This window comes from Ailuropoda melanoleuca, chromosome X (assembly GCF_002007445.2).
Source record: "Ailuropoda melanoleuca isolate Jingjing chromosome X, ASM200744v2, whole genome shotgun sequence".
Taxonomy (NCBI): Eukaryota; Metazoa; Chordata; class Mammalia; order Carnivora; family Ursidae; genus Ailuropoda; species Ailuropoda melanoleuca.
In genome coordinates, this window is record NC_048238.1 from 58,306,206 (window position 1) to 58,316,738 (window position 10,533).

The following is a 10,533-nucleotide window of genomic DNA, read 5'->3' on the forward strand; positions in this document are numbered from 1 at the left end:
GTGGGTAGTGTGCAACCAACTGTTATAGCTACACTGTGTTTCAATAGATTCTTTCTGACTGCGCTGGGCCACTTTCCCTGTATTGGGTGCACCAGGTAGGGTTTTGTCCCGTGTTGTAAAGAAGCCAGTCTGAGTTCATCGTGGCCTTGTCTTTGGGCGGTGTCAGCAGTTAGACCAGATGCCTGCCCTCAGCCCATCTGCCAGGGCTGCAGTCCTATTGACCTGCAGTGTGCTCTCCCTGTGTTAGTCTCCTGAGAGTTTCGTTGTCAACTGCTGGTGCTGTGGGCACATATAACTTTTCTTTTTTTCTTTTTTTTTTTTTACTCAGTGTGTTTCAGCTTATTTTTCTTTTTACTTTCTCTAATAACCATACTCTTTCCTTCCTCAGGAAATTAGCTGCCACTTTCTTCTAAATGAAATGTTCTCTTTTCATTTACTTCATGTATGGTACTTATTTTTCAGTCTTAGCTCAAATTTTACATTCTCAGTTAAAATTTTGTTAATAGTCCAGGTTCCTTCCTCTTTATAAATTCTCATAAGCATTCTATATTTTTTTCTTTGTAACAAAATCGTGCAATTATTTGAAAAAAAATTTTTTTTTCTCTTCCAGTAGACTAGATCTCAATAGAGGTGTTGTCCCTGTCTGTTTTGCTTAGAACTGTACACTTTCCCAATGCCTGGAACAATAGCTGGAAAATGAGTGAATGAATTAATGAGTAAATGAATTAATTCAATCAATAATCATGTAAAGTTTGGTGAAGGAATGGAAGGGAAAAATAGAATATATGAACACAAAACTATGTTTCACAGAACATCTTAGATCGATGACTGCCCACTTTTCTGATTGATACAGATCCAGGCTTCATCAATTCTCCATAGATCCTAGCATCAGGGTTTTAACTTATATGCTTAGTGTTTTTGAAGGCTTTCTATTTTTTAAAATATTTATTGGTAATGATAATTTAGGAAAGTTTGCACTTGGTTGGGGGGGTTGTTAGCCTCATATTGTTTCATACTTTGGCAACTAGGACTTATTTTCTTTTTCATTCAGTCACTTTTACCATCACTGTTTGATTTAAAAAAAATCAATTTATGGGGCACCTGGGTGGCTCAGTCATTAACATCTGCCTTCGGCTCAGGAGTGATCCCAGGGTCCTGGGATCAAGCCCTGCTTTGGGCTCCCTGCTCCACTGGGAGCCTGCTTCTTCCTCTCCCACTCCCCTTGCTTGTATTCCCTCTCTCACCGGCTGTCTCTCTCTCTCTGTCAAATAAGTAAATAAAATGTTTTTAAAAAATCTATTTACTGCATGGAACTTCAGAATCTTGTTCGTTTACCTACAAAGATCTATCTCTTTCTTGGAATCGTTCTCTATCGTGTGAATGTCACCTTTAAAATTTTTGTAAACTTGGCTGAATTTGATTAGTGTGGGGTTAAACCAATACATTTAATTGGTAAACTGTATTTATAAAGTTCTTTCTTCCTTCTCCATTTACTCAGCTCTTCTTTTGTATATCTTAATTAAGCTTTGTGGCTTTATTCATTATAATTCCATAAGCTGCTTGTTCAGTGTTATGTCCCTGTTGCTATTATGAATAGAATAGTTTTACCTACTAGTTTTACCTTTTTAGTTTGTTGATGGTGATATAAAGAAAAGCCATCAGCTTTTGTTTACATTTTACCAAGTATTCATATTGATTTTTAAAGTTTTTAATTAATTCACTAGTGTTTATATTAAAAAAATCACATGGTAATAAATGTAATTTCATGTCCCCTTAAAAAGTGATACTTGTTACATTTTTCACATATTATTGAATTAGCCAGATAGTCTTAAACAACCCTGAATAGCTGTAAAAGCCAACATCCTTTCTTGTGTTTCAATATTCGTCACGATGTTGATTTTTTTAGATAATTAAAAAAAATATATCTCTTTTTTCCTAATTCGTATTTATTTGTAAAACAGGAAATGGGCAGCTAGTTTTATGAATTTTCTTCAAATATTCTCAACTTTTGTAAAGGACCAGTTCTTGAATTTTTCAGCTACTGTTATTATTTTCTAGTTTTTCATCTTTTTTCCATTTTTAAAGGTTTGTGTTATTTAATTCTAAATACTTGAAGTTAAATATTTAATGTATGTTTTTTAAAAAATAATATTTAGGGCAGCACCTGGGTGGCTCAGTTGGTTAAGTACCCAACTCTTGATTTCAGGTCAGGTTATGATCTCAGGTTTGTGAGATTGAGCCCCGTGACAGATTCTCTGTCTCTCCCTCTGCCCTCTCCTTCTGTGCCCCCTCCCTCTCTAAAAAGAAGAGTATTTAAGGTAATAGATTTGACTGGGCACAGTTTTAGCTACCAAAATGAATTATCACTACCAGCAGGTAATCAATAATATCAGAAACAAGTTTTAACCTAATACAAGAGAAAGAGTGTAAAATTTTGGCCCCCTTTTTATGGAGTTTATACTCTTATTAAACAAGTGAGTACAGATCATAGCATGTGATGTTATTAAAAGTCACCAACATATTATCTAAGGTTAGTTCTTAGTGATCTTTTATAACTGTATGTGGTTGCATATTTTTTTATGAAAAAGAAAACACATTAAAAAGTTTGAAATTGCTATGAGCCTGATAGCCTTTAACAAATAGTTGAATTTACCTGTATGCCAGTTATGAAGAATTTATAAAAGAGTAATTGATATAATATCAAAAGAGGAATAAAATATGAGATTACAAAATAGAAATGTGTGGAGGTAGGAGTAAGTGCCGAGCTAAGTTCATAACTTTAGATCTATTTCAGGTACACTAAAGCTAAATAAGTAATGTTAATTATTTTCATTCAGTGAAAAACAATGTTTGAATATGGCAAAATTTATTACAGGGTTGTAGAAGTCATACAACCTAAATTCCTCAACATTTGTACAGTTTTATGGATTTCACAATATGGATCTTAGAGAGAGAGAATCACTGCATTTGGGAAAATGACTACTTTATGAATTTTTTTACATTTAAATCAAATCTATTACAGAGCACCTAACAGAAATGCAAAGATAATTTCTAAATTCAGGAAAGTTGTATAAAATGAAAAATAAAACAAAACTTAGCAATGTTAAGAGATTTGACATGTTTTACACAAAACTTTCAAAAATAATTTTAAATATTTTAAATTTAAAACATGTTTTACTGTATGACTGAGTGAAGATCTTGCTTAAAGACACATACACAAAGACTGGAATTTATTGTCAGGATGTCATGCTAATTTCAGAAGCCTAAACCCTGTGAATGAAAAAGAAAAACATAGAATCATTTAATTTCAAATTCAAACAACAAGCAATGTCAATTAAACTAAAAATTGACAAGAACTTGCAGTAGTTAGTAGTTTTTATTTCCTTCTCTCTTTTTTTTGGTATAAGCTATAAAGTATATGCATGAGTAAATATGAGTATCCTACACACTTTAATGTTGAAGTCATATTGTAAAACTCTGACTTCTTATTACTAAGGATATTATTTTTCTGTTGCCTCTCACTCTTGACAGATCTTGGTCTCAATGATAAATTCGTTGGGGAAGTGCCTAATCTTCCAACACTTATCAATGGCACGTTTGTTGAAACCTGTGAGAAAATGCACAAAGAATTGATTTTTTTAACTTTCTATGGAAATGAAAACATACCTAGATTTGTTCCCTACTTTTCTCCTTCACTCTCCTTCACTTTCCCAATAACACAGGTTGAAGGACAGACTGTATCACCTACCCAGCAAGAGATCTCTTCTGCGAAGGCGGAAGGACTTGCGATTGTTGCAAAGTTGGTAAATAAAGATGCCAAGGTTACTAACATCGCGAATCTCCTCCACAGCAACCAGGTCTTCATGAACCACATAAGTCTGAGGCAAGTATTTGCCACTCTAAAATTTGTTTAAAAAGATTAAAAGAAGAACTTCTTAAAAACACCATTTAAATCCTTGCCTATAGCAGATATAATTTTTTAAAATAAACTATTTTTGGAGTGTTTTTAGGTTACAGCATACTTTTTATTTTAAAATTATTTCAATAAAATGGAATGTTTTGGCTCAAATCATTATTTTTTTAAACGAGGGAGCAAACGCTTAAATAAAAATTTGACATCCAGAAGACATACTGCCAGTTTCCCGAAGAACTCCATCAAATTCTTTGGAGGCAGAACAACAGAGGTATTGAGGGGCATCAGATAGCAGTTCCCCAGCAGCAAGTCCAAGTAAGCAGTCATGCCCTGTTTTGGAGGGGGAAAAGTTAACTACGGTGTAAAGAATATCAATTCTGCCAATTCTAACTACCATTGAAATAAGCATCTATATCCTTTTAATATCTGTTTAGATACGTTCAATAGCAAAAGTGAAAAACAGGTTTGCTGCAAAAAAGATGTACATTTATGAGCAGATTTAATACTTGCTAATGAACTAAGAAAAAAATGGGAAAACCTATAAAAATGAGAAACTCACTTTTTCACTGTTATCACAAAGACAGCATGGTACTGGCACAAAAACAGACACATAGACCAATGGAACAGAATAGAGAATCCAGAAATGGACTCGGCTCTTTGGGCAACTAATCTTTGATAAAGCAGGAAAAAACATCCGGTGGAAAAAAGACAGTCTCTTCAATAAATGGTGCTGGGAAAATTGGACAGCTACATGCAAAAGAATGAAACTTGACCACTCTCTCACACCATACACAAAAATAAACTCCAAATGGATGAAAGACCTCAATGTGAGACAGGAATCCATCAAAATTCTAGAGGAGAACATAGGCAANGACATAGGCAGCAACCTCTACATCGGCCACAGCAACCTTTTTCATAACACATCTCCAAAGGCAAGAGAAACAGAAGATAAAATGAACTTGTGGGACTTCATCAAGATAAAAAGCTTCTGCACAGCCAAGGAAACAGTCAAAAAAACTAAGAGACAGCCCACGGAATGGGAGAATATATTTGCAAAGGACACCACAGATAAAGGACTGGTATCCAAGATCTACAAAGAACTTCTCAAACTCAATACACGAGAAACAAATAAACAAATCATAAAATGGGCAGAAGATATGAACAGACACTTTTCCAATGAAGACATACAAATGGCTAACAGACACATGAAAAAATGTTCAAAATCATTAGCCATCAGGGAAATTCAAATCAAAACCACACTGAGATACCACCTTACGCCAGTTAGAATGGCAAAGATAGACAAGGCAAGAAACAACAATTGTTGGAGAGGATGTGGAGAAAGGGGATCCCTCCTACATTGTTGGTGGGAATGCAAGTTGGTACAGCCACTCTGGAAAACAGTGTGGAGGTCCCTTAAAAAGTTAAAAATTGAACTACCCTATGACCCAGCCATTGCACTACTGGGTGTTTACCCCAAAGATACAGACGTAGTGAAGAGAAGGGCCATATGCACCCCAATGTTCATAGCAGCATTGTCCACAATAGCTAAATCATGGAAGGAGCCGAGATGCCCTTCAACAGATGACTGGATTAAGAAGCTGTGGTCCATATATACAATGGAATATTACTCAGCTATCAGAAAGAACGAGTTCTCAACATTTGCTGCAACATGGACGGCACTGGAGGAGATAATGCTAAGTGAAATAAGTCAGGTAGAGAAAGACAATTATTATATGATTTCTCTCATCTATGGAACAAGAACTAGGAAGATCGGTAGGGGAAGAAAGGGATAAAGAAAGGGGGTGTAATCAGGGGGGAATGAAGCATGAGAGACTATAGACTCTGAGAAACAAACTGAGGGCTTCAGAGGGGAGGAGGGTGGGGGAATGGGATAGGCTGGTGATGGGTAGTAGGGAGGGCACGTATTGCATGGTGCACTGGGTGTTATACGCAACTAATGAATCATCGAACTTTACATCAGAAACCAGGGATGTACTGTATGGTGACTAACATAATATAATAAAAAGAACATTAAAAAAAAGAAAGAAACTCACTTTTTCGAAGTCGTGAATAATTGCTGCAGGATCACTATCTGAGAATCTGGGGACAGGCACATCAATGATTGCAATGTTGTCATCCTCTCGAATGTCAGCCTCTTCGGTCACAGGCAAGAAGTAAGGCTCTGCTCCTCGAAGGGAATTTACAGGTTCCTTAGAATCAAAGAAGCACATCTCTCCACGGTAGATGGTACTCTAAAAGATAAAAAGGGAGAATTAAAACCTTTTAATACTTATTATGATGACATTTGAATCATTTCTCCCACTCACATCAATTCATTGTACTTTTTGTCAAGCTTAGGATTTCTGATTACAGCATCACCATGAAGACAAATCAATTTTATAAACTGAATGGTTATCTGAAAACTTGCCCTAAATCTTCCTTTCTCTGGTGACCACCACAGATTTCCTGAAGTGGTTACTAAATATATAGCAATTAGTAATCCAAATTACAAGAATTGTAATTATTATTACCTTGGGCATGAAGTATTTGTAAATGCAGGCTCCACCAACAATAAGTCCTGCCAAGATGAATGAAAGGCCTAAGAGAGTAAGCATGCATCTCCCAGAGGAGCCCTCTTTTTCCTGGGTGGCAACTTGGAGCTCCTGTTTATTAAAAAGCAAAACCAAAGACAAAAACCAGATTGCACTTTTAGACACATAGCTGCCTTGTGTACAATTTACTTTCTTGAAACACAAGACATTTTTAAAAGATGTTATTAAGTCATCCTAGCTTAAAATCATTTCAAGACATTTCTGATATTTAATAGATGTGAAAAATCTCCAATTATATTAACTTTCCTTCTGGCATTTACAATCCCAATTGCAGACATGGAGTTTTTTCAAAATACACACTTTTAGAATCAGCTGAAAATCACCGTTCATTTATGCAATAAATTATACTCTTTAAATAAATGTAAGCTGTTGATTTTTGGACTTATACAGTGATATAATCACTAACTTTCTGGAGTATAATTATGATGCTTTACTATTTTTGGTAAATCAACTTTTTTTCCAACTGAAAGGTAAATTTGTGTCCTTTGATTTATTAAATGATTTTCAAAATGCTGGTTTGTACTGTTTTATCTTAAAAAATTCTATAAGGCAGGTATATGTCATTTCCCCTATTTTAGAATTTAAAATATTGAAGGCAAGATATATTTCATAATGTTCCTAATTTTAGTGAGAATTTAGCCTTTCTAATATCATCCAATATTCTGTCGTTGTGTACTGCATGAATGAGACAATGTTTTCCAAGTTCTGCATAAAACACTAGACTTTACAGTTCAGCATTTATGATAGCTGGGCACAAAAGCTGTGTAACAGTTACTGTAAAAATTCAGTTAAATCCATACTTTGCTCAGGAATTGGAACAAGAAAGATCCAAAGCAAACAAGTAACTGACTAACTGTATTCTACCCGAGGCAATGGTCCAAGGGACCCTCCAATCCCATTCTTGTTTATCACGATATGTTTTAAGCAGTAAAATTACTCAAGGATAAAATAAACAAAGTCAGCAAATGTAGTTTCTTGTAATCAGTGGGTAAATCATTCAGACTAGTATGAAAATAGAATTGTTTCAGTATTTCAGGACATTAGCTCTTTTCCATGACCACTACTATAACGCTTATGACACCTAATTAAACTTCAATTAATTTGGTGAAAACAAATGCGTGGATTCTAAGGAGAGACAATTATTTGTTAAATGGTTTTACAAAAAATTATCTTAATTAAAATTCAAAGAAATTTGGAATGCACATTTTCTTAGCTAAATGTACTTAAATTCATGCTCTCCATTAATACTGTGTAAACCTTGAAGGCTTTTCCTTGTCCCAATAGTTTTCAGAAATCATAAATTATTTTTTTATAAAAAAACTACCATAAAATTAATATTACAAAGACAGAACTATAAATTATGACTGTGAATCACTGTAATTTAGGCTAGAGGCTTTGAAATTGTATCTTAGGTGATTAAATTGAGGTCCAGACAGATGAAGTTACTTGCCTGTAAGTCATAAAATGACTTGATTTTAAATACTCAAAAGGATGAATTTCTTTTTTTCTTGTCCCTGAGATAGGAGAAGAGCAATTTACACTGCAATTTCATTTATTGTTAAGCAAAATCTAAGTATTACAGTTTCAATCTAATAAAATTCACCACCATACTAGGAATAAGGATTTTTTTTCCATTTGCATTTGCTAGAATTCAGAGTGGTATGGACTCTCACTTACCATAGCTAATTTCTCTCTAAACTGTATTTTAAAGTCGTTGTACACAACCTCTGACATACTATTCTGTTGTGCTAGGTTTCTGATGAGCAGATTAATGTATCACATTATAATGTGTCAAGTATCATTAAATCAGTGTCCTATAGTGGTCAGGTCAGCATCCTGTGGAAGTTTCTCCAACACCTAACAAAGAAATGTAATCATGGTGCAAATGCTCATTTTTATTTATTCCTCATCACACCACAGGCCTGGCAGAAGTACTGCTTACATATTAACTGTATCCAACTACAAGTCATGAAGTTTTTGGTGGTGAGAGAAAAATAAAGGGATTACTGTGTGGCTATATTTAACTATTGGCATCTAATTAGACCTCCCAAAAAATCTGGCTAGGTTTCACTCACAAAGTGAGTAGGACAGTTACACATTTGATCTTCTGTCATTTAATCAAAACCACAACAATGCAAGGGGTGTTACTTTTGGCTTCTGAAATGTATAATCCCCAAAAGCTAGGTTTCTTGCTGGGTTAAATATTAAAAATTTCTGTGCTAAAAACTCTATAAGTATATAAGCATTTCAAATTGATGCGTAATAAGTTTTACTACAGAGAGTCTCATTTCACTCAAAGTAGTCTTCAAATCTCCAGTTTGAACACAAAAGTTAAAACTTTAAAAGAGAGAACAAGACAAATTTAAGACAGATCTGGAAACTCTGACACCGTACAGATTTTGTAGAAGAAAATACAATTGTCCCTTTTAACATTGACATTTTACTGAGGAAAATGAGTAGTTTACAAACATTTAAAACATGTTAGATGTTTAAAAGAAATAGAAATTGGACTAAATAAACAACAGCTAACATTTTTTTGGGGGGGACTACCTCAGTTTCTGGCAATGCTTGAAGTTTAAATTACAAGGTCAGACCTGCTTCAGATCTCTCCAAGGGGAGGCGTGTAGAGGGATACCACGAAAAGGAAGTACTAAAAGAAGAAAATAAACCTCAACATTTCTTTTTACAGATGAAGAGTGTCATCTTTAGGAAATGCTGCTGTGAAAACACACAAGGATCTTGCAGTAAGAGGGCACAGTGAACATCCCAAATTCTAATTAAGACCAACCTCAATTTTGACTGCTCCTTTACTGAATGCTTAAAACCGTCTATAACCAGAGAAAAATTGAAAATAAAAGCAGGCGAACACAGACACATACTGACCCCAACCCATGTCCCCTGGAGTCAAAGCTGTCCTTGGCCCCATACCCCACCCCCACAAACATTCAGAGATCCTAGGAAGAATTAGATTCATAGAGCTTTATCCAAATCAACAGTTAAGAAAGAAGAGTTAAATCTCTTGCCCCTGTTCTCCTTGAGTATCTGCTCCTTCCCCGTGGATGCTGCGTGCACCCCTGGAGCTGGAGACTGAATAACGTGGCTCTCATTGAACCCAGCCCCTCACATGTTCCCCAGGAGAGTGTGACGTCGGATCCCAGGGGTTCTCCTCGAACTCCCTCTTGGAAATGTACAACAGCTGGATCCGACAGAAAGTAGTGCAACGCACTGGGATGTTAAAGGGTGTGAGACACTGCAAGCGGAAGGCGGCGCGACTAGATGGAACTGGGGCAACCGGTAAAGCAGTTCAACAGCGCAGAGGGGGCAGCTTTCATTTCATCCTCTGTCACTTGCCCCTTCCTGCCCTCAAACCACCCCCTCCCCGCCTTACCGACCCTAGCAGGCAGTCTGGGGTGGAATGAGTACTGCTACCTTGCCGGTCAAGATCTGAGCTCGGACCGTGCGGTTTACAAGGGCCTCCACGTCTTGCCGCGCCTCTTCTTTTTGCACCGCCGTGGGTGTATTGAAGGCGATTTTCACCATCGTGAATCCTTGGGCTTCGTGGTAAGGCGTGGCTCAAATCAGCGTCCCGGGCTGCAGGTCGTAAAGAGATCGCGCTAGCCCTAGCAAGACCTACTTTCTCTCTTGCTTGTATTAGGCAGCTGCAAGCACAAGTCGGGGGATACTTATGACGCAGTCCCAAGCTTGGTGGGAGACCATGGGAGGGCCGGGGAGGGGCCGAGGGAGGAGCGGAGGGGGTCCAAATGCTGGGATGCGGGTGGGGGTTGTCAGTGAGGAAAGAGAAAGGGAGGTGGAGCCCTGGGGCAGCTGGGGCTTGAAGTGCCTCACCTGCACTCCAGGCGTGCTCCCACCCACCCTCTGCACCATTAGATAAGAACAGGACAGGAAGGAAACCTGCTGTATTGTGTCTTTTTGCCTCTGTCCAGGCCACAACAGCCTCTGACGCTGATTCTGTTTTCCCAAACCTGGGCCTGGCCGCCTAAGGGGCCA

The 10,533-nt window shown here is 36.9% G+C and overlaps 1 protein-coding gene across 3 annotated transcripts; it reads right to left on the minus strand.

Annotated features, from left to right (window-relative positions):
- Positions 1 to 2,849: 2,849 nt before the first annotated feature.
- On the minus strand, positions 2,850 to 10,276 carry ITM2A (integral membrane protein 2A). 3 transcript variants are annotated; one of them, XM_011236978.3, is made up of 6 exons: positions 9,952 to 10,272; positions 6,445 to 6,576; positions 5,968 to 6,165; positions 4,133 to 4,243; positions 3,749 to 3,899; positions 2,850 to 3,607 (listed from the first exon to the last, which is right to left on the minus strand). In XM_011236978.3, exons 1-6 carry the CDS (start codon positions 10,063 to 10,065, stop codon positions 3,519 to 3,521), a joined length of 795 nt encoding a protein of 264 aa, XP_011235280.1. In that variant the 5' UTR covers positions 10,066 to 10,272; the 3' UTR covers positions 2,850 to 3,518. The 3 variants fall into 3 exon arrangements, with proteins under 3 accessions (XP_011235280.1, XP_002929053.1, XP_019665256.1); XM_002929007.4 differs by having other exon boundaries at positions 9,955 to 10,269; XM_019809697.2 differs by lacking the exon at positions 4,133 to 4,243 and having other exon boundaries at positions 9,952 to 10,276.
- Positions 10,277 to 10,533: the final 257 nt, after the last annotated feature.

Excerpts from the sequence above, each read along its gene's own strand:
- ITM2A (XM_011236978.3), bottom strand. The coding sequence starts at position 10,065 with ATGGTGAAAATCGCCTTCAATACACCCACGGCGGTGCAAAAAGAAGAG. Across the intron at positions 6,166-6,444 it reads ACAAATACTTCATGCCCAAG|AGTACCATCTACCGTGGAGA; the intron begins GTAATAATAATT and ends TTTATCTTTTAG. Across the intron at positions 3,900-4,132 it reads AGTTCTTCGGGAAACTGGCA|AGTGGCAAATACTTGCCTCA; the intron begins GTATGTCTTCTG and ends AACAAATTTTAG.